Source organism: Apostichopus japonicus, chromosome 3, assembly GCF_037975245.1.
Source record: "Apostichopus japonicus isolate 1M-3 chromosome 3, ASM3797524v1, whole genome shotgun sequence".
In the NCBI taxonomy this organism is placed as follows: Eukaryota; Metazoa; Echinodermata; class Holothuroidea; order Aspidochirotida; family Stichopodidae; genus Apostichopus; species Apostichopus japonicus.
Window position 1 is genome coordinate 10,114,853 of NC_092563.1, and position 25,114 is coordinate 10,139,966.

The 25,114-nt window shown below is 38.5% G+C and overlaps 1 protein-coding gene and 1 long non-coding RNA gene across 2 annotated transcripts; one reads left to right on the forward strand and one right to left on the reverse strand.

Moving 5' to 3' along the window:
* Nucleotides 1-1,651: 1,651 nt before the first annotated feature.
* Nucleotides 1,652-16,226, reverse strand: LOC139962804 (carbohydrate sulfotransferase 15-like). Its single transcript, XM_071963149.1, has 8 exons — nt 15,540-16,226; nt 11,937-12,287; nt 10,154-10,391; nt 9,599-9,715; nt 8,979-9,132; nt 8,057-8,195; nt 5,452-5,596; nt 1,652-5,333 (listed from the first exon to the last, which is right to left on the reverse strand). Exons 1-8 carry the CDS (start codon nt 15,543-15,545, stop codon nt 5,146-5,148), a joined length of 1,338 nt encoding a protein of 445 aa, XP_071819250.1. The 5' UTR covers nt 15,546-16,226; the 3' UTR covers nt 1,652-5,145.
* A 231-nt stretch (nt 16,227-16,457) lies between these two features.
* Nucleotides 16,458-21,536, forward strand: LOC139962809 (uncharacterized). The gene is made up of 4 exons (XR_011791371.1): nt 16,458-16,596; nt 17,426-17,602; nt 18,268-18,425; nt 19,744-21,536. It is a non-coding gene; the product is annotated as an uncharacterized lncRNA (long non-coding RNA).
* Nucleotides 21,537-25,114: the final 3,578 nt, after the last annotated feature.

Here is a 25,114-nt window from a genome sequence, read left to right on the forward strand (position 1 = left end):
CGGCGTCTATCACTCTATCACTCTATCATTCTATCACTCTATCACTCTATCCGTCAACAATTGGTAAAACCGCTCCCAATCGCACAACGTTTGATGGAATTTCATGAAACTTGGACACAAGGACCATTGGGTATAGGGCCATCAGAGATGGTCCGAAATATGGGGTCAAAGGTCACCTGTGGGCCGTAATGGGCCATTTTGTGGAAATACGCAAAATGCTTCTTCTCCTACAGATTCCATGGTACAATGTTAAGGGTTTGTCACAATAGTACTATGGAAGTTTTACCTTCAGGGTGTTCATGAATTTCAGATCAAAGATCAACTAGGGGTCTTTTGTGGCCCGGGCCGCGGCCCAATATTTTCAAATTGCTCCTGTTCGTACAGTGTATGGCCAGTGATAATGAAACTTGGTCACAACGTTCCTCGGGATAGGAGTTACAAGGGGTGTTTGGAAAATTGAGGTCAAATGTCATTTAGGAGGTCATCGGGGGTCATTCTTTGTAATATTTTCAAATATCTCAATCTCCTCAAGATTTTGATGGATCAAAGTTGAACTGATGATTGTTGGATTGTGTATGAATAATGTGATGCCTAATAATTTTTGGTCAAAATTTAATTAATTACAATTAATCCCCATTGTTAAAAAAAATCTGAGCCTTCACCTTTTGCCAAAGCTCCTTTAATTTGTCTCCCAGTATCTGCAGTGTTTGTTTGCATTTGTGGTTAAGCTCTGCAGAGGCTGTTAGTGGAATTGAAGCAGGACTGGGAGTTGTTATTAACTGCTGAACTGTAAGCGTGAGAGCCCTACAGCCAATCAGCACTTGCCGATTCTTAGAAGTCTTTGAGCCTGAGGTATGTAGGCAGCCAGCTAAAATTTTGGCAAGGAGTACTTCAGGTCTGCTCAGGTAGAGGGGAGAAAGTTTAATATGGTAGGTCAGTGGTATTGTTTGAGAGAGTGGGTAAAATAGGATTTAAAGGGGGAAAATAGGAATTATAGCCAGTGGTGTGGCCAGGATTCTGCTAACGGAGGGAGGGGAGGGGGGGGGGGGGGGTTATCCCTCATGGGCCTAAAATTGGTGGAATCTAAAAAATGGCCTGAAATTTGGTGGGCCATAAAGTTTTGTGGGCCCTACATTTTTAAGCTCTAAAAGGTATGAGCTTCTGCACCACTGGTGCTCTAGTTTCTCATTTAGAAATGAAAACGGGGTTTTCTGACTTGCGGAGCGGGGGGGGCGGAATGATACTTTCGCCCCCCCCCCCCATATTTTTCACTGGGGGGCTGGCGCCCCCCAGCCCCCCGGTTCCTACGCCCTTGCCTCTCTTTAAATGACTCCAATTCGTCATGAAGATAACAAAGAAAGGCCATGTTAGGGTATATCAGTAGACCTACTTACAGCAAAAAATTACTAGATACGACTTCATATTACAATTAGTATTAAAGAACTCGCACTCAATGATTGGATACAACAACTACTCTCCCACAACCGTGCATCAGTAATAACTACTTTGTATTCTTAACATGTGTATCAGGACATGAACAGTAGTTACGAGCCATGAGTACCGGTTGTTTTTGTATACAATTGAGGTATCTGCTGTGACACTGTTTTAATGAATACTCCAGAGGCATGCTATGTACAGGAATACTCTAAAATTAGACTATATAAAATGAAATGTTTTTGTAAAATGATGTCCACTCTATAAAATTGTCCTAAATAATAGAAGGGAGTTATTTTCTGTATGGCTGATGTGATGAATTCTCTCACAAAGACTCACATTGGTGTTGCCATATATATACATTCTTAAAAGTTCACTAAATTATAAGATCACTTCTCCAAAATAAAATATGATTTATGGATATTGTTTGCAACATATGCCTCCAAAAAATGTATGGCAAGTTGTTAATTCTATCACACCCTAATATTAGCCTCGACGTTATTGTAAAATGTTCACAAAATTGGATTAATAAGGGGATTAGGGGAGGCATTAAACCCAGTTTCCTCTCCCACAATGGATCCATCGCAAGGTTTCACAATAGAAAGAAAGTTTCAGTCAGATCTGGCCAGTCAATCTCATTACACTGTTCCTGCAGTAGGCTATACTCTGACAAAGTATGGTAGGAAAATTGTACCAATTATTAGTGCCGGACTGGTTGCCAGGGGTACTTGGTATGCACCCCAGCCTTTGCCCCTGAATCATCAATTTGAAATTAAAAAAGTAAAATTTTGAAACACTTGTCAGATCTCCTTTGTTTCTTTTTCACCTTTTTGTTTTTCTAAATTTTTCCATTTTGTAGCTAATATGGGCCTGCCCAATCCCCACCACCCCCCCCCCATACCCTTATCTGAAAAATCTGCTACGGTGTCACACTTTTGTCGAAAGCGGAATTGTTGATCTTTGGAGGGGAACGCATGTCCCAACAAAATATGTCCCTCCAAGGTGAAGAATATTACACCCATACATATGTCATATAGAATTACCACTATGTATTACATCAGTAAAAATAACTAAAAATATAAATCGGCATCACATCATGCACTTGGCCGACCCAAAAATTTATAAATTTGTTTGCCCACAGTGCAGAGGTGAACCTTCCATGTGTGTAAAAATTACCCACATGTCCGACACTACAAATTGTAACAGGTCATTCCAAGTAGAACATATAACAACTCCCTTGGCATTCTCCAATAACATAAACATCTAGGCCTAAACAGCATTCCACAGTCATTCTACTATGATTGAGGTGAAACAGCACTTTTCACTGCCTGAGCTCCCCCCCCCCCCCACACACACACAATGGTACAACCCTTAATCGGACAGAATCAGAAGTTGGAGAAAAATAGAGGGCGCCTGTCATTAATTGCTTGGCTGGATTCATTGTATAGCCCCTTTAAATAAAATGATTAGTTTGCCGGCAAAATAAAAACGAAAATACAATGATCTGACTCCGTCAATTACGCAACTCGAAGTCACAAACTTGCGGGACCATGCCGCTTTTATAAAACACTCCAGCGAAAATCCTACTGCGCATAGTCAGAAGGCAGCTGATAACCTGCCCATCCTGCATTAACTAACGATATAAAAATCAGTGCATAAAGCACTGATCTTCCCTGATTGGTTGGGAGTTTGGAAGTCCACCCTTTTTATGGAAATTACCCCATACCACGTGAGAAGAGCCTTCTCGAATGTTCCACAGATACATCGGATCTATTTTGGGGGAAAAGGCCCTGTAACATGATTCAATAAGATAGTTAAAACGTCTCGTGGGAAAGCTGAATCCTCGACCCAGATAAATATTTAAAGGGCCTGTACGGTCTCTCGATGGAGTGTTCCAGGAACATCAAAGAGGGCAGTATTACTATTTCATAACACTACCAACCTTACGCTGGATCCCATGCCACTGTTATTATGTAAATACCCAGTAAGAAAGAATGAAATGAAAAAATAAAATAATAATGAAAGAGTAGTTTTGGCCAGGTCTTGGAGACGTCTCTCAAATGCTTCGGATTAACAATACTTGTGGTTCGACTTTCCACGTGAAATTAGATGTGTATGCAATGATAAAATTTACAGACTCGTTCAATATAAATAAATTACCTCATCTTCTTTGATGTAGAGTTGTGTGTGCGTAAATTTCTGTATATTCATGGTGTATATAAACTACAACGTGAAGGAACGTGAAGGAAATTTGAAAAAGGATGGGGCAATATTTCACGAGCTTGATTATCAGACATTTAGAAGAGCCGAATGCTATATTTTTAGTTGAAGTTTTCACAACCGTCTGGTACCACATTCGACCGTTAAAATCTTACAGATAAATTTTTAATAACAATTTGTTACTTTATTCCACCAACATCTCACTAGGAATGTTGTTATTACGATAAATCTTCGAAGATTTGCACAAAAACCCTAAAACTTTACCATTACGTATGAAACACAATATTTCTTCTACATTGGAATCGCAGGAATTGTATGAATCCACAATTTGTTTAGATTGTCCTTTTATTATTTTACGTGAAATATAAAATTGCTTGTTCGGTATGACGAGAAATTACTATACCCAAATGCTACAATTGCGGCTTTAATGGTTCGAATGTTTGTGAGAATGTGAGTTAGTGCAAGAACCTTTCATTCACACACTATAATATGTCAGATTTATATGTACACTACATAACCACTAATTATGCGAAACTTTCGCATTCGAACCATGTGAATCGTTGAAGCTAACATACTTTCGGTTTTCAACATGGATTAGTTATGTATCATTAATGTTGTCAATTCACTTATAATATGTACTCCACACAATACTCTATAATTTAATATCATCATAACATACGTGGCACGGCGTCCAGGCAGGTTCCTTGCAAGTTTGTATATATGTCTGGAGTAAACTTAGGCAGAAATTGCCAGGAAATGGTAGACTTATTTTCTTTTTTATATGTTTATGTGTATACATATGTATATATATATATATATATATATATATATATATATATATATAATATATATATATATCTATATATAATTGAAATTGTAGTGAGTTGTAAAATCCAGAACAGTGCAAAAAAGTTCCAGCCTCCACTGGGATTCGAGCCCGGACCTCCCGTTAACATGCGAACACCCTAACCACCAGGCTATGGACGCTGATTGTATGTCCAGAGGTTCGAAGCCGGTAAGGACGGTCGTAATTCACATTACATACACATTGTGTGTATATATATATATTCCCAGTTTGATCATACCCCGCTATCATACCCCGTTTATATACCCCGTGATATATACCCCGTTTGTATCTCCGATACAATGCTTGATACAGAATAGTGTCTATAATATTATCAAACTAATGAAATAATGGGATCAGCATTTAGTCCTAGACTGAGGAGCTGACGTCATCAATAATTTAGTCTTAAAGGAGCATTCCAGAGATTCAGCATATGTTAATATCTTACAACCATAATATAACCAAAGCACAAGCGCTCATTCGTTGTTGCTGTTGACTATGACATATCAAGATGATGAATTCTGTCATAAAGTCATCACTGAAAACATGTATTTGGTTCAGTGATACAGATGTCTATAGAATATTAATCGTCTTTGCCTTAATAATTGTGCTCGTTCTAAGAAGCTTCCATTATTGGTAGTTGAAATTTAATAGTCCCACAAGAACCTTGTGTCGTTCAGTAATTCAGCTAGTTTGTGGTTCAATGGTCGGTAGAAATCTTGAAGCATTTTCTTAGTATCTGGTCGTATTACACCTGCTCTTTTTTTCTTTTCCGTCTGTGCATTTTGAACCCCTCTGCTAACAATCCGCTGTATTATTTCATCTGATGGCGTATCTATGGAGAATACGATGACAAAGTGCTATGAATCTGTTACGGTGTTAAATGAATGACATTTATTATTGTTATAGCATATACGTTTAATTTGCCAGAAGGTGTGTAAACTGTTACTTACTTAAATTTAAAAATTCCGATAACATTTTGTACTGGTTCACGGAGTCACTCATCCATTCGCTAAGCATCATTACGTGGATTTTTTCCCGACCATAGGCTTCTATCCAATCACGTAGAAAATAGTAATACATGCCCCTGAAGAGCTTCTGTAAAATAAGAGAATGTTTTGTTGGTCACCGCATTGTATACACCTTTACATTACCAGCGACATGTATTCAACATTGAATTAGAAGCTTAATCATGTCTCCCTAAAAAGATAACCAAAACCCAATTTCAATTAATAAACTTAGTTTCTACGTGATAGAGGCCATTTTGATGAACAACTGTGCAATACAAAATACAACCATATACTGCATTACATAGCACACAACACACATGCACCGGTATAAGAGGATATTATATTCGACAAACATATTATATAATGTATAGGCTGCATCTAAAACCAGATACTTTTTAAGAAAAAGTCGCCCAGGAAAGAACCTGGGCACGAAAACCAAACTACCGAACGACTGATCCGCTCTCAAGCCCAGTCCCCTTGCATCGGGACTGTGACTGTGTGATCATCGTCGAGTGTGCATCACCATTCCCCTCGAAAAAGGGAACAGATACTACACATGATCTTAGCAAAAAGGCCGAGAAGCAATCCATCTAAAACCAGATGGACAGCCTGAGAGTACCTCAGACTAAAGCCATCATCAGCAAAGTTCAGTGAACAATTTAAGAAAATGAAATGGACTGTGAAATCTGGTTGACCAATTGGTCAAGAGAACATGTAAAGCGGAACATGGCGAAATCGTATTGGTCCAGCTCTTGTGACAATCACCGCTTTTGATAATCATCACGAATCGGGGAATCTGAATTAACATAACTGTCCATGACTGTCAATAACTGCCAGAACATGGCATTTATTTTGCAGTAGGCTAGGAAATAAAACTGTACGCTGAAATTACAGCAAGAAAGTTGGATTATACCCCGATATGAATTGATAAACTTTCCTGGATATTAAGAAATCATGTTCAACACACCGTGCCCCTATTGTTGGTACTAAGGATAAAGAATATTCGGAAACTCCTTCCAAGTGTGACGATCAAGCTGAAGCGATAAAGCTTGGTAGTGATGGGAGTGTATCGTACGCAGAGGTGTGTCATACCGTTTTGATGCTAGATACTTAATTCCGACTAAAGGTGAAGTCGACCTGTGCTCATGCACATCCCCCCCCCCCACCCCGTGTAAAAGGTGTGTGAATTTTGCTTAATTATGTAATTGCTAGAACTGAAATGAAAAACAGAAAAGCATTGGAGATATTTTGAAGAGTATTTGCCTTTATCTATATAATAGAAGCAAACATTATTAATTTTCATTGTCTGGGTAAACTTGGTAGTTTCACTGTTAAAATTAACCATGTCATCGGCATCATCTCACATTTTGAAGAAATGATTTTGATTTTGAGATGCATATGCAAGTTTAAGCTAAGAGCATTTAAACTATTAGTAGAGTATAATAAACTTACATGTAATTAACAGGAAACCTTTTCTCACACCTCTCGAAAGTCTGGAGTAATTTTTAAACCAACGTGATGTCCCACCTCGTGGTTATAACTTGACATTAAGAAACTTAAAACCAATTTTTGAAGGAAATTGTTGAGCGCAGAATTTCACAAACTACCAACAGTTATTTAATTTCCACAATTATCCGGTAAGGTTATCAAACTAAGGTGAACACTGTTGCAAGTGACCAGTTTAATTCGATATATATCAGTTTAAACCGGTATATGTTAATATGAATCGGTATCTGTCGATTTAAATTGGTATATGTGGATTCCCCGTGATATGGTAAAGATAGCCCGGCAGCGATTTTTTCCCCCAAACAGGTTTGCAATTACGGAATTTTCAGCCAATCAGATTGCTCGTGTCGTCAGCATCAGTAATGACCATCGTTTGGAAGTTGGAAGACATACACTTAATAAGAAGAATGATAAGGTCCACGGGTCTTAAACTGTAAAAACATGAATGAGCTTATTGACGTCACTGAAACATGCACGGTGCTTAAGCCGAACAGATTAATATTAGTTGTTGATTGACCTGTGAGTTACGAGGTTTCCTTCCAAATGCCCTAAATTTACTTTCAATGCTTGGAACACATGTTGACCTTACTTATGATACATACGCTACAATGGGTTCGTGTTTACTTTATCCAAGATTCGTAAGCGTTGGCTTTAAGTGAAAAAAATTACACAAGGCTTCGGACTTCGGCAGAGTCAAGAAGCAACGGCTGAACACCCACCCCTGAAGATATTACATTGGTAAACTATACGTTGCTTGAGCCTGACTTGGCATTTGGCCTATTCTAGTGTCATTGATATTACATTGTTTGAAAACCGAAACTGACTTGGAATTTGGCCCTTTCTTGTAAGTAGTTCAATTTAGTGGTCATATAGGCTACTCTGGCTGTGAATTGTTGTTATAGACTTGGCATTTGGCATTTCTTATCAGTAAACCGTATAAACCAAGTTTAGCTGACAATTTGAACCGGCATGGCATTGGCGTATCACGTCAACTAACTACAGTGTAACTAAACTATACGCGAAGGTTTCTGTGTATACTCACACATTGAGTTATAGCATATGCACAATATCGGAGGGAATGTTTACTTTCACAGTCTGCGTGACATTCCAGATGTTTCATTGTTACACGATGAAAGTCGTCTGCGTTCTTTCCATTGCAGTATAAGTAACTTGAGTACTGTCTGTAAAATAATTAAATTTACCACTTTAGAACTTGCATAATAGGCATAATATCTCTTATTTTGCCAATAACATGTTTATTTTCATGTGCTCCAACACCATCATAACAAATCTTGACAAACTACTATGAAAGTAATGAGATTTCATCAGTAGACAGAGAAAAGAATGAAAATTGTTATATGAATGTAATACAGTGTAGCACTTGAAGCATAACGTACTTCAACAGGCCATCCGTGTGGGGAACATTCAAAGTAACATTCGGGACCTCGCACAATGGGGACCTCGCATGCTAGTTGCATGGACGTACCTCCATGGTATTACCCTGTCGAGATATTCTCATGCTATCACTGCGGTCCGTCACAGTCGGACAAGTATTCGTTGACGAACTACAAATATTGAGTTCCCACTTACACTGCCATCAGGTATGGTCACCCTCGGACATAGAGAGACCACCTCACGGTCCCACCCTCAACCAAAGGGAAAGCTAACACCTATGGAACACCTTCTTTCATTCTCGTAGACAACCGTCAAGCATAGGTTCATATTCTGAATGGATTCGGGACAAGTTCGTACGTCCTCGCAGATTAGGGGTTCACCCAAGATGACCACTATCTTAGCTCTTGGCACACGGAAAGAATATCAGAATAAGTAATCACATTTCAACATGCAATGATCACGGAGACCACTATATAGATTGATATGAAATCATCTTTATCACTAACTACTCGATACATTGATTTTATTCGCAACAACAAACACAAGAACGAAGAACATACAACACTTACCTACTGACTGGTTCTCGTAAAATGACCACTATTTTAGCATTTGGTTGAAATTCGTAAAGGAGATCTGCCATTACGAATGGTGGTTCAGTTGCCTCCGGGTATAAGGTCATCCAATTCTCTCCTATGTCCCAACCAGTTGTAACGGAGCCATCGCCTGTGACAATACAAACAGCGTCATTTTAACCACTAGAAAAATCATCCTCTAATATCACAAAATCCTCAAGATCTAACCATTATACCTGTTACAAATGGCAACATTTTTATTTTCCAAGGTGAATGAAGTTTCAAACTGAATTATGGGCTCTCTGAAGTTCACGAATATTCACACATCTCTCTTTTCTTTGGTGGTGGTGGTAGGGGAGGGGGATGGGGGTCTCCTATATATTGTCCAGATATACAACGACTGAACCATTTCACTCGCTAAATTCTTATTGAGATTGGTCGATGAAAGAAACTTTAGCTATACAATTGAATATGGACTTCTTTGGACTTAAAAGTTCTCAAGGCCACGCTTAACCACCCACATAGTAGTGTTTGGTACACTATGATAATGAAAAGGCTCCAACTCGAGTCTGGACTGTAGTTAATAAAATGCCATATAGGGTGATTGTTTTACTCACCGAGGACTTTGTCTCTATTTTGCTGTATGCTGTTTACACCAAACGTGCTAAACCAATTCAGGTACCATTCAAATGGTGCGTCATTCCCAGCACCCGTCATTTTCCGAATCTTTACCACTGAAAATAAAACTTCATATTTCACCAATCAATTGATATACACATACTTCTATTGACTTCAAATGCCATTGGACCTGCAGAAAAATGATATAGATCTGAAACCTACTAAGGTGGATCTCGAAAACAATCATGATGTGCTTTCGACTCTTGGGTGGTATTGTGCCGACATCCATTGCATGCATGTAGTGTGGTGTTTATCTTTATAGCGTATGCTAACCTATACAAATCGAAGTTTGTTATATTTTCTTAAAATGTTCTAAGAATGATAGCGGTCAAAAGTAGAATGGCAAGCTGACATTGAGCGTAGCACCTCTTAAGTCCCCGATTCCGAACCTTCACACGCTATCACCTATTCATGCTTTCCAGACATCGACACATGTTTCTGGTTTGAAAAGAGTAAGCAAATATTAATAAGCTATCGATTTTCGACATACTTACCTTCTCTGCCGTGTATTGGCAGGCCTGTCCATCCTAATCTCCGTTTAGACCACCAGTGGGGTTCCTTTGGTGTACCCTGGATTTGAGGATGCTGCACAAGTTTTGACCATAAATCTGTAGTACCACATTTTGGCATTCCAATCAGATAGAAATAAGGTATACATCGTAACCTTGACTTTTCGTACCAACACGGATTCTTATAACGTTCATCAAACCTTTTTGGGAACTTTCGAAATAGCTGAAATAAAACAAACATTTAACATATTTTGCGTTTTCACACCCATCACCTCCCATCGCTCCTACTCTGCAGGTATTATCAAGATTGACAAATTCATGGCGTCCACGGTCGGTGCTATCATTCTCTTACAGCTCATCATAGCGCAAATGAGCTTACCATAGTACATATTAGTTTACCATAGTACATATCAGCTCACCATAGTACATATCATCTTACCATAGTACATATCAGCTCAAAATAGTACAAATCAGCACACCATAGTACAAATCAGCTTACCATAGTCCATATCAGCTTACCATGTTACATATCAGCTCACAATAGTACAAATCAGCTCACAATAGTACATATCAGCTTACCTTAGAACATATCAGCTTACCATATACATAACAGCTTACCATAGTACATATCAGCTTACCATAGTACATACCAGCTTACCATAGTACATATCAGCTCACCAAAGTACATATCAGCTTACCATATTACATACCAGCTCACCACAGTACATATCAGCTTACCATAGTACATCTAAGCTTACCATAGTACACACATTGACCTTTCTGCGCGTAGTGTAATATCAATCTCTTCAGCCGAAACATTTAAGGGAGAAAAGCGCAACTATCATCGCCTAACCTACTTGAAAGAAATGTTTAGGATTCACTATAAAATTCCGTTCATTATTGCCCCCCACCCCTCCCACCCGCTCCCCATAACAGCCAAACAGCTAACATTAATTTGACTTTGTCTGAGTAAGAGAGAATTGAAGAAACCTTTAAGTCGTCCTTCATACACTTGTCTGAAGACCAAAAACATAATAATAATGATGATGAAAATAAAACTACATATCCACAAGAGTAATTGGGCTTTCAATGCGGCTATTCAATACTTTGTTTCTTTTCTTTATTCAACGCCACATTGACAGATGCCTTCGATGAAGTGATAATGCTAATAACCCAGCTCCGTCGACAGTCGGAGGAAAAACATTCAGTCGGGAGATTAATCATAGCTCAGAAGTATTTATCAGCATAAAACTTTGCGTTTACACCTAACTATAGTCCTAATTAATACTCTAAGCAGACCTCAGAAATGCAACATTTGATCTCTAAACTTTCACCGCACTCCATACAATTTTGGACCCGCCTACAGCCCGTCTCATGGCGGATCTTGTCCTTAACTCAGTCGGGTATTGTTGCAACTTGCGCCGCCCATCCCCCCCCCCTTCCCCTCTCCGCCGGTTGGTTATGAAGAGGTCGCGTAATGTGATATGTACTAAACTAGGTTGTTCAGCCGCTGTGACTGATAAAGATCAAATGCTTACATGTCGAAACCCTCAACAGTGTGTGTTATATTCTATACCACCACCAACTAATCATATGCCCAAGTTAATCCTCCTAAAGGCCGCATCCTGATCAAAATCAGAAAGGTTATCCTTGCCATAAATGATCAAATTGTAATTAATATGCTGTTGCTCTTTATGTTTTACGCAGACGTATGAGTTACTATTCCAATCGTTATTTTATAACGAAATGGTTTTCCTATAAAATATACCTCTGGATCGAGTTTCCGAATATCATATGTGTGTGGATCGAGTACATCCATGCTAACATTTCCTATTATTTCCTTTGAGCCTGCATTATTATTTCTGTCTGAGAGCAATGTTGTAATGTTTGGTGGGAATTCACCAACGTTGATGACCTCTGTTCTGTTGTCACGCTGTCTATATGGGGACGTTCCATAATCTTCTTCATGATATGATAATTCTTTATAAAGTTCAAAGTTTTCTCCATAGCCGTTTCTTGAGCCTCTACTCTCCTTCGGTGATCTAGGCGACATTAACTGCATTGAATAAACAATAATGAACGCCAGCGAGCCCAGAAGAATGCCTTTCAATGTTTTGTCCTATATGAGACGAAATCAAAATTAAATATATAAATAAATAATAAGAAACTGAAAATTACAAAGTATGCATTGTCACATAATAAATAACATATCTCATTAAATGACAATAAATTATCTGCTTCTCTTCTAGCTTTGAACAATGTCAGTCATTACCGAATCTTATAAGTATTGGGAGCTTAAAGTAAACCTGGCTGTTGCAGGTTTAAGCCAATTCCTGGAACAATAAGCATACTAACGTTATCATCAATGTGGCCCTAACAACGTTATAGGCATCCTACAGGCATCCATTAATAAGCCTACACACGCATCAATTAATACCGAAACAGCCATCAACTGAGCGCTAAACTTTGAGAATGTTTTTAAGGTAGGGATAGCTAATACTGTAGTTGCAAATTTTGAAGAAAAACTATATTCAAAGTTTTTCCACCTTGTTTTCTCACAAATATTGTCAATTCCTTTTTTTCATCTTATTTTTTAAAGGCAGAAGTCAGAAGCCAGTGAATAGCATTAGTATACCTTGCATATCTCTTACCTGACCGTCAATTAAGAGAGAAAAGGGCGTGATTACAATTTTGTTATAAAAGGTGGTTATGATGTTAAGTCATTCAGTGAAGAGTGTCCCCCCCCCCCATCTTTGGACATTTTGGTGAACTGTAGGTTGCTTAGATGAAAAATATTGCTATGTGTTTTGCACCTTTGGAAACAACGTTGAAGAACCTCCAATTGGTTACGTTGTATCGAATGTACATGTTATATCTTTATGTACTGTACACAAAGGAATGTTTGTAATATTATGTCTGCAAGTAGAGTAATTAAATCATATTTCTATCGTAATTAGTAAATATGGGAATATGTATAAAATATAAATGGTTCCAATTATTGCCATCTTCTGCCCTTTTGCCATGAAAATATTGAGCTTATTGAAGACACACATGCACAAATAAAGTATGCTTTTATCATTATGGCCTACAGCGATTTTAAAGCATTCAACTTTGTTTACGTAACCTTTCTGAAAGTGACCTCTGACCTACAGAACACTGAAATGGTTCCAGTGGTATTTCAACCAACTGCTGTTTACCCCAATTAGTTTAACAAGGATTTCAGTCTTTAGTTTTCTACTAATCTCAAAGTAATGATCCTTGGCATGCACCCCCTCCCCACACCTCCACCAACCCCATACTCCCAACATAGAAAAGTAAAGCATTACAGCATTGCTGTAATTCGTGAAGAAACCGATCAAAAGAGAAAGAAGTGTATTTAACCTAAATTACGAAATCACAAACTCTCCTGTGACCAGATGGTTTCATATTGATTTCACCAAATTTAAACACATTTTATATCCACTATACAAGATTCCGTAAAGATTTGGTTGTCCAGAAGATGCGGAAGACTACCAGAAATTTTGTGACAATATATAGAAATCTTATTAAAGTTTAAGGTTTGCCTTTGTTCATGGCTTGTTATCTATTGAAAGACATTATACATGGGCGAACGAAAGAATATAATAAGTTGTGTATACTATTTCTCAATCTCAAACAAACAATCCATATTATTGCTTGCATCCCGCTTCCTGCTTTCCGCTTCCTGCATCCTGCTTGCAGGAGGATCTAATATACATATACATACATATTAAGCAAAGCAGTACGTAAATATGAGTGTACATAAATGGACAGAGATGTGTTGCTCGGCAACCATCTATCTCAAGGAGAATCGAATTGATCTTTATTGATTAGCACAAGTTTTGTCTCATTTCCTACGGTATATTTACAACTAGTTACCGATGCACGCTATACGCTCATTAATGGTAGCGAGAATGTTGGGAAAATACTAGAGCACCTTGTTGATCATGCCGAGATATCATGCACTGAACTTTGATTTCTAATGTAGAAACGCATATGCCTACAGTGTTAATATTATGGAACAATACGTTGTTACGGTAGAATACTTCCCAAAAATGGGGAGGGTAAGGGGGGCGGCAAAATATATTTAGTTAGAATATATTTAGTCAGAATATATTTAGTTTTTTATAGTCTATACTCTAGCGGCCTTGGTTATTGACCATCTATAGTGTGGAAGTCAATAAGCAATTAATTGTGCATAGTACCTCACCTAAAGAAATCTGATTTTATGTTATGTGTGTAGCGAATAATGACAGCTAGCTTCAATTCAGTTTTAGCACATTAGATTTAGCTATTTACGACTATCATATTTGGTCAAGTTTTAGGACAAGCAACGGCGACAAACAGACACGTCCAGTAGATTACCGACTGAATGAAAGTTACCTGCTTCAGTTATTAACTACTTTATTGTATACTGCCAAGCAAATTGATTGATTAACGCGAATGAAACTCGTTGGGATGAATAAAGCGAATTATTTCAATCATACAGTTTAAAGAGGTATTCCGAAAAGCTCTGAGCTTTCTTATCTTCACCGGTCCAATATGTGTTGACTAAATTTAAGAAGTATGTGCATATATAAATTAACATATAATACAATCTCTCATATTTGCTGCATTGTTGAAAACTACGTAGGCTATCCGTGGTTATGATCCATAGTTCACCGACTACCTGTTATTTGCAAGGTATTATCTCATGTCTTGTAATTAAGAATCGTATTAACTAGTAAGTGTAGGCTACATGTATAGTTGCAAGAAATGATTACTTGTATCAACAACACAAAGTAAAACATCAGCGATAAAATGAAAACACGTAAATAGAGGGCACGATGCAATGGATATCAAATATAAAATTAATATTGCGCCCCCCCCCCCCAATTTCTCTTGACCAGAGACAACATCGAGCGGGATTTTTTCTGAAACAGTGTGTAATCGGAATATAAAGGCCACAGTATCCGTTTGAACGCTACAGAACCTTCGGTAACTTCACTCTGCCCCACCTTGTTATTGCTTTTGTCATTAAAGTTCTTCTTGCTCGACCCAGTTACGCTTTGGGTAGACAACTGATGTAATACATTATATATTTTCACGAAGTTATCCGTGGTCGAGTATGGCAATGTTAGGCTAGGTGAACTGATGAAAAATGCAAGATATGAGTGTATACGGACCACCTATATTACCAGTGACGAGCTTATCGCAGCCATCGGGACCTGTTCATGAACGATGTTACCCGTATCGGAATCACCAAGTCGCTGGATTTGAACTCTACGTATATAGTCCAACATGATATTACTGAGATCAAATGGTATACAATGGACCCTCTCCGTCATTTAGGTTTACTATTATCGCGACTTACCTTCATAATGTACCTTGTTACGTGCTATAGGCTGCTCGAAGTTCTCGTGTTGTTTCCCGATATCAAAACGCTGCAGTACAGTTAGTCACAGACAAGAGAAACTAGACAAACTAGTAAATTCTAAATCTCATTTCCGGCAAAAAAAAAGTCATTTCCAGTAACACGATTACACGCTATCAATAAGAAGTATGTCGACATATATTACGTACATGTACATCAAGATACACGCTTCGTTTAACTATAGTTAAACTATAAGTTAACTACAACTATAGTTTAACTATAGTAAAACACGGAGAGCCCTACAAACTATCTTGCTATTTGCATCACAAAACGACGATTTTGCTGTGAAACACTTGTGCGGTAGATCGAGCCGAGTTCTATGGCATGCTCTGTATACGAGGACACTCAATCAATAAATTTTTGTTTGACAACGATTAGACGTAGTCAGCTTCATTGAGCCGGTGTAGCAGTACAAACTGTCGCAAATATTCCACATTCAGTATAAACTGTCCCGGTCCCACAGGACAGTTTATACTGGATTTACCAGTACGTTTGGTCTCCCCGGACCTATTGTACAAGGCCAGTTGGTACAGACTGTCTCCCCAGACAGAATATGCTATGGTTACACGGAGGGGGACATTATTTGACGGTCATATATTTTGTTGTAAATTGTGTCCCCCTGAACACAATGTCCGCCGTAGCATGTACGTTCGAGTAGCAAAAATTTAATTAGTAATGGACTCTGGCAGTATCCGTATTATTAGGAAATTGTCGCATTTCGGCTTCCGTATATTTAGCAGTAAAGTCGTGCGACAACTAAAAACGGAAAAGCTAGCAGAAAACGTGAGACAAATTGCAGATATTCTAAGAGATGAGAGCTATCCAAGTGGGTTTACAAGAATAAAACAGAGAAGAATCTTACGGAGACAAAGTCAGTCTTTCAGACTGGCTGAAAATGAAACTCTTGCGTTCCGAAATTGAAGGAAAGTGTTGCTATCTAGGGCTACTCAACTCGCCCAAATCGAAGCAGCTCACACTGACTAGTGACATCTATAAGGTAATGTCTGTAACTTACAGTATAGGATACACAATATGCCTTTGGTTGTTAAATGGCGAACGGCCATTCCACAGTTAAACTATGACCAGGCTTCTAGGACTGATTGGTGAACAAATCATGATATTCTTTTACCACGTTTGGTTAGTTGTAAAAACTCATTCGCAAAAGTCAAGCAATTGCTTGTGCAACATTATAATCAGTTGTATGCTTGAGCAAAGTTATTAGGGCCTATTTCTTTTCGTTTTGTTTACCCAATTGTTTACCCAAACAAATTTACCCAAACAAATTTTTGTGACAATTATTATAAATTTCCACCTTTAATCGCCCTGCCTATCATAAAAGATAACAACAGATTACTAAAGCTTAGAGAGCTAGTTTGGTTTGCATGCATGGGACACTATAAAATGCAATTATTGGACTATAGCATATAGCCGAGCCTACCTGTACTTCTAGAGGAAAGTGGCACTAATACTGTACGTAATAAATTCACGTTCATTAATTTTGGTTGGTAAGAACAGATATTGAAGGCCTGATAGTACTTTTTTTAGGTGTGGCATATTCTCTACATGCCAAACCTCACTGCAGAAGAAAACTTCTTAAATATCTATAGACCCCAATTGTGGCCAAGCAATGTGTACAATAATGGGAATATTCCATTTCAAACACTGATATAGAGTTGTAATTCAATTTTAAGGCACTTCAGCTAGAACTACCAATTCTGCAGCCCATATATTTGTGTTTGTTGTGGGTTTTTTTTTGGGGGGGGGGGAGGGGGGGGCAAAAAAACATGATATCTCCTTTGATCATGAATTTTCTTATCTCTTTGAAGGTGTTCATCTTTGCATAGATAAACCAGACAACAGACTATGTCTATTGTCTAGATTCTATTGGAAAACTATCAACGTTGATGTAACAAGTTATGTTCAACAGGATGTCAAAGCGTCATTGTCATGTAGACCTATGAACAAGTCTCCATAGCATTCCTGTAACTGGATTATGGAAACAGGTAAATATTCAATCTGTTTTAATTGCACAGGATGTCCGCAGTATGCAGTGAAGGTTTAGTTTAGTTAATGTCACTCTTTCTGGACAAATTAAACATTTACAAGTTTAACGGTAGTCTGTATTGGCCCTAAATTTTGGCCACTTTAGTTGCTAGAAGTTTTCAAAAAGCACTTTTCTGGGGGTAATAACCCTTTATATTGTGCTCAGACATTCTAAATGATGACACGAGATGATTGAATGTCCCAGTGAGGTAAATTTCCTTCAGGGATATAAACCTACTTACAGAATTTTGTCCAAAGTGAAAATTTGGCATATTTAGGGCCTATACAGCAAACCTTTAAGCCACACTCTGGCCTAACTGCAGAGCAACCATCAATATAGGCATGTAATTGTAAGTTGCAAAAAGTGGCGTATCATGATACTGGTTTAGTGGTTGAAGCGATTGTAAATATATGGTACAGTATGGTGTAAGTTACATTTTCATATTTGCAAGGTAAAAATAATTGGCCTAAATCCACCAACACCCTGTTTCGTTCAGATATCCCACTGTTTTTTATCTAGATCTGTGTACAGCATGAAGCAATGGAATAGCACAACAGTCAAGGCAAAGCCTGCAACTTGTAAAAAAAAAAATTAGCACCTAAATGATGTCTTCTTTCTTAACAGGTTGGTGTTGATCTTATTGGTCCTCTACCAGTGACAGCTGCCAATCGACAGTATATGATAACACTGTCTGACTTCTATTCAAAGTGGCCTGAGACTAAGGCAGTGCCTGACAAGACTGCAGCATCAACTTCTTATTTCATTACTGATGTGATGATGAGGTAAGCATGTCTTAAAAAGTGAACAATTTTCTGCAGTTAGTAACTAGTTCCAATATGAATGGCATCATATCTGTTATTTGTACCATGCAAATAACTTGTAGTGCATGGCAGAATGCTGTGTTTGAGTATAACTCATTTCCAAATAGGTATTAAGCATACAGAAAGGTCACAAAGGTAGGTGAGAACCGAGAAAGTGTACTGTAAATCTTTGCAGGTTAAGTCCCCATTAACAAGTTTATATGTAAGTAGTTTTTGTTCCTATATTTACTTGCAAAGGTTCCACCTCTGGTTTTTAAGTAGCATATAGCCTGACAATTGTCGTCATTTAATTTACATCCCCAAAAAGTGATTTTGGCTGGACATGTTTCACTGCAGCAGACACAGTTTATTTGTTCAAACAAATGATGAGTAAATAATTAAGACCACATTCCACAGCTAGACACCACCTTTTGTGTGTTGTTTTTCAAAAAAGGTGTTGGACAGTTTGATATTGTAACCACAGGGAACTTTTCTGTTTAGAAAGTGTGAACTTATTACTAATTGGCTGTTTTGACAGGAACTTCGACCAGATAAGAGAGATAATGTATCAACTGAGTTTTGGTACCATTTCTCTGTTAGGTCCGTTGTGGAAAATTGCTAAATGTGTTTGTGAGTGTGGTGGGGGGATATTTCCTGAAACCTGGGAGAGGGACCCTCTTTTTTGGCAAAATAGGGCAATGTTTAGGTCTCTTGATGCAAAATGATGTATAATAGTACATTTTACCATAATAATGGTTAGCTAGCATTATTTGGTTTTGCATTTGGGTCATAGAGAGGGTGTTTTGAACCCCCATGGATCCTGATTCAGGACAATTAATGTTTGATCGGCATTAAACAGTCATACCATGCACACATACATCAATAGAGCACCAAAAGGCATCAAACTTCTGTTGTATCCTAGCTCAAGCTAATTTGATAAATTTCTGATATTAAATTTCATTAATATGTCACAAATGTTGTATTGGCTCATATGGTTAAAACTTTTCAGGTTTGGTAGTGAACTGCCAAAATTATGACATGCAATCTCCAATTAAAAAAATGGAGCCAGTATTCCCATAAACATGTAGGTGTCACAATAAAAGGTCATCAAATTAACTCAATGCCTAAGCATAGTTCAGGTGTACACTATACAGTCTACACTTAACCAGTATGGTGAATGTTAATTATCTTTGTAGTGGAGCTTACACATAACCTTTCAAGATGATAATTTATTTTATATATGACTTACAGTGTGGCATTCACTACTCATAATATTGCTTTCAACTTTTATTTTGCACAGATTTGGTTGTACTGATATCTCATATCTGACCACCAATGGAGGGATTATGTATGAGGTTAACAGAAGACATGTCTAGACGATTTTCTTAGCAGTTAACTTGTTACCGACAATAATCTTGTCTTTCACTCTAACATATCATGAGAGAAAACTTTGTCGGCTGCTATATGTTTAAGCAAAGAGAGGCCATTGACTTTTCACTGCCAGTCGTTCGGTGGAAATCCATATATTTGCAGTTCAAGTTGAACGGTTGTGACGCTCGAAATTCTTTATCACCTCATTACTTCATTAAATAACAAATACGAAGGCGTGTTTCTTGGTTCTGGAAATTGTGTTCAAGATAAGTTCTCATAGTAAAACATATAACCGACCATATTCTGCTTCCTGTTGTAACTTTTGCTGTTATGGATTTCTGTGTAAGTCTTAACGAAAAACCCGTTGGATACATGAGAATCAGCTATTTTATTTTGTAATTTACAATCAAGATTTAACTTTGACGGTATCAAGTTGCACATTAAAGCATTTTATAGGTGTTTGTGGAAAGCAGTTCAAGGGGGGATTCTAATAGTGAAACTTCTGCATGGTTTTATTGAGGTCTTTACCAAACTCTAAAGAGGTTGTTCTTCATGTGGATTATGAGAGTTTCAAGTACATATTGTTTGAAGAAGAGTGACAGTAGTATATCATTCTAACCAAGCAATACCTCCCTGCTTGAAGGAAGCTCTAGAAAGCATGGATTATCTTTAGTTGGATCAGAGCTACAAAGGGAGAGTCATCATTTCACTTAAATTTCCCCATGCAGGGGGTAGGAAGTGGGTGTGGGCACACAACATCAGAGGGACATTTTCCCATTCCACAACCACCACTCGTTATGCTATAAACCGATACACGCCGGCCATATCACTTAAATATATATGATGTGTTAGTAGTGTTATCAATACTATTTATTGAGATTGTTTATTGTTAACCTTGCTTTAAAAAGATATGGGATGCCATTTTAAAAATAGTATGTACAGACAGTGCCCCCCCCCCTCCCCGGCTCCTGGCTCCCTGATCCCATGTATAATCATTTTTTCACTCTTTGCCCAGTCTGATATAGATTCAGAATATTGTGTTTGTGCATGACTATCATCCAATTTCATGTTTTGATTTTACTATATTAACTTTCTTTAAACAAACTTTTCTCTACAAGAATGACATATTTAAAGTGTGAGAAACATGATGAGACAACAAATCTAGCATATTGCATCCTGCTCTGTCCTATTTGCTTTATTCTTTCCCTTGTTTGGCTTTGTTTTGTTTCCTGTATGTTTTGCAGCTCTTTTGAAGAGAATATTGTCTAATACATCTTTTCTAATTTGAACCACTTTTGTCCAATAAGAAACCTTCATAATAAGAAACAACGAACCTTTATCACTGGAATTGCCTGGAATGCCATTTGTCTATACAAATGAAGATTGCTTCGCGCATGGCCATCACAACGGGCTTAGGGGGCAGGGGTGGGAGAATGGTCTTCCACCCTGTTGAGAGGGAGAAAACCTTGACTCGACGATTGAGTGACAAAAATAAGGAACGGTTAAAAAGTAAACAATAAAGTAGTAATGAAAGTCAATAAATAGGTGTCAAGCCCATACGGAGGGTTGGGGCAGTGTTGACATTTTCAAGGTCAGAGAAGTATCTTCCAGCTAATTCACGGTTGTTATTAGCAAACAAAAATATTTTGGAACTCATCACAGATAGGTCACAGACTTAAGAAGACCCTCCCCAGGACACAAATTCGATAACTTACCATCCCAACTCCCCCCCCCGCCCCTTATCCTTGCACTCAAAATTATGTGTATGGGCCTGAGTTTTATATACAGCGTTGCCGATTTCATTTAGGATGTAACTTGAAAACACTCTCGGTTCCCGTCCTATAATGAGCTTTACGCACGGATGAAATTTCATATTGGCTAGGCAACTCTCGTAGACCCATGAAGTACAGTTACCATACTTGCCAAAACTTACCCACTGTGTGTTAGGGAAATACGGAAAAAATGAAGTTTGGACTCCCTAAAGTTCGTAATATTTTACCTCTGCAATTATCATTTTTTGTTGTAGCTGTTGTATTCCCTATCCCGTACCCGCCCTCCGTTGAGGAGGAAGTTAGGTTTATACTATCTCTCCCTCTGTAAAGATGACTATGAACGCAATGTAGTTGCCGAATTCAAAATGCAACATATACGGAGGATAACATAGCAGCAATCACATCAAAAACATGATTAACATCTTCTACAGATGGAAGACTTGTTTCTTTTTCCTTTTTTCTTTTTTCCCGTTCTATTTTTTGTTTTGCAGCAACGCACAACGTCTCATTTATTTCCTGTAACATTTAACTCTGACGTATGCATCTGCTCTAATTATTGATATAATGAACTCAATTGCCTTTTGAATATCGAAATGCTTAAATTTTATGCGGGACAAAATATGCTATGAAGTATTTGCGGACATTCTGTACCAGGACATTTCGTCCGGTGGGACTACATTTGCTGTGAGGGTGGGACACAATTTTCAGCAGATAATGTCCGACCGGACTAAATATGCTGGTACAAAGTGTCCGCGGAGACACTTTGTACAGGGGGACACTCTGTACTGTCACACCGGAACCATGTGAGAATCCGCCCTTTAGTAGCACGGACGTTCACTGATGGACACTGGCCGTCTCTGCACCATTCAAGGTTATTAGTTTGGAAAGTGAGCTTGTATATTACGTAACTATTTCCCTCGCAAGTAGTGTGATTCACCTTAGCCATGCACGCAAATTAAACATAATTTCTACGTTCGATGATTGTTTTAATATTTTAAGAGCCTTAGCTGGATCATTTATACCATATTTAGTGGTCGAATTAACCAATTTGATGCAGTATTCATCAAAATAGGTCAGTTTGAGAAGTTTAATTCTGATCTGAACGTTCAAATTGTGCCGATCTCTCAGCGTGCACCCTCCCTAGAAGAAAAACCCTCGTATTTCAGTTCCGGCGCGACCAGCGAAGCCCGGCGATCGTGAATCTGATGCACTACAGCGTTGTAAACACTTTGCCTTGGTCTAAAGATTTGGTGGCTATCAAGTTAAAATTGGAATTAAATGCCCTTATTTGTGTCTCGGCCCTGTGATCAAGTAGAATGGTACAGAAAAGACTTTGATTGAAGAGGTGAGTACTACGCTATGTAGCCTACAACTACTAGTTAGAACTATGCTACGCTATCTAGCCTAGGCCACAGTCACTCGTAACGTTATGTAGGTGTATAGTATATAAACACGGAGATTATATACTATACGCTTACATAACGTTACGAGTGCCTGTGGCCAAGGCTTGCCCTGTATCACATTCACATCACTCCAATCCTTGTTTCGTTTCAGGTTTGACAAACTTACTAATACTAGGCGAAGCTAGTCGGAAAGTTAGTTAAGAATATCTAAAATGTTAGGCCTAAACGATTCAAATGCTAAGGAAGCTTAGATATAGGCTAGGTTCTATGCCTTTGTTTATGTTTTGCATCCGCGAAATTTGTAGCCATGCGCATCACAGTATTTTTTTGTGTGTGTATTATAGCATATGCCTAGCCTAATACTAATACTACTGAGAACACTAGCCGAGGCCTACTTGTAGTTGTATTGCAAGAACTACAGTACGAGCTTAATCTAGAACTACAAGTAGTGTGAATGAGTTAAACAATGTTTGGACAAGTATATACTTTAAGCATTATAATCGGTTCTGATCTTTTGTGCCTTCAGGTTTTTTTTTCTCTGCCATAGGGTCATTGATGTGTATTTGACTGTCCCTCCTGATGTTTTCTTTTCGACTATTATTAGTTTATTACAAGTTAAACAAAAATATAACTCAGTGGTTCCCAAACTTTTCAAGGCGGGGACCCCATTTCATGTAGCGCCATCCGAGCGCGACCCCAAGTTTGTTTCTCCGGAATAATGAAGTTGTGCAGGCATTCACTTATTCTCTCAGTGTGACGGGTGGGCCTGTTTCTCTGCAACCAGTTTCCTGATACGCGGCTCTGTCGTTGACAAGGCAACAATCATGTCCGATTCTATTGACAGTCGATTCCTGGACTTCATTTTCATGGCCAACATTGTTGAAAATGACTGCTCGCAGATGTACGAAGTAGGGTATGGCATAAGAAGCCACACTGCCTTTTGTGACACATTCGGGTAGGATTTGAGCATCCTGCACCAAAACTCTTGTAGGGAGAAAGACTGATACACGGTTTTCGCTTCAGAGTCTTGCTTCAATCTGACGAGCTCCTCTTCGATGATATCATCCTCAGCCACTGCGTCTAGCGGGGCAGTGAATGGATCTCGTGCCACAGCAAACGAGGGAACATCGAGTTCTGGGAAGTATTTGTCAAATTGGCTGATCAAAGACTGGATATGCTGAGCAATGTCAACAGAAAGAGTCTCAACTTCGATGCCTTCAGATTCTTCGATGTGAGCGGATAGGCGAGGAAACAATACAAAGCGGCGGTTATCCACTTTGCTTTTCAGCAAAGCTAGTGTTGCGAGAAATCCTTTGATGTTATCATTAGCGATCATCAGGTTTGTGTCTTTGCCCTGCAGCGTGCGATTCAGCACATTCATCCTTTCAAAAATGTCACTCAAGTAGCACAATTTATCTAGCCAGTTACTCGACTCCAGCAATGACCCCATTCGTCTTTCTGCTGCATATGCAAGAACTCCTTCAACTCCCCACGCAACTCGTTAACACGCAGGATGACATTCCCACGAGAAAACCAACGTACTTGAGTGTAGAACAGCAAGTTCATGTGATCAGCGTCCATTTCCTGGCAGAAAAGTCGGAACAACCTTGTGTTCAGTGCACTCGATTTGATGTGATTGACAATTTGTATCACCTGTAATAGTACGTCCATGAAGCTTTCGGGCAGTGTGCGAGTAGCCAACGCTTCCCGGTGGATCATGCAGTGGATCGTTACCGCATTAGGGGCGACTTTTTGCAATTTGGCTTTGAATCCGGAATTTTTTTCCCAGCATTGCAGGAGCTCCATCTGTAGTTGACCCAATTAGCTTGTTGAAGTCCAGACCATTTTCATGATAAAATGTTTCAATTCGTTTGAAAATGTCATCTCCTTTGGTTGTTGTTTACAATGACTTGCACAGCAGAGGTTCATCAAAAAAATAATCATCTTTGATGAACCTGGCCCAAACCATTAACTGTGGGCAGGATGAAATATCAGTGGATTCATCCAACTGTATGACATGCCAAGGTGACTGTTTGATAGCAGCAATATTCTGCGCGGTAATGTCCTCACTCATGTCACAAATTCTCCTATGAACAGTGTTATTCGAAAGAGGTATAGTTCCGAG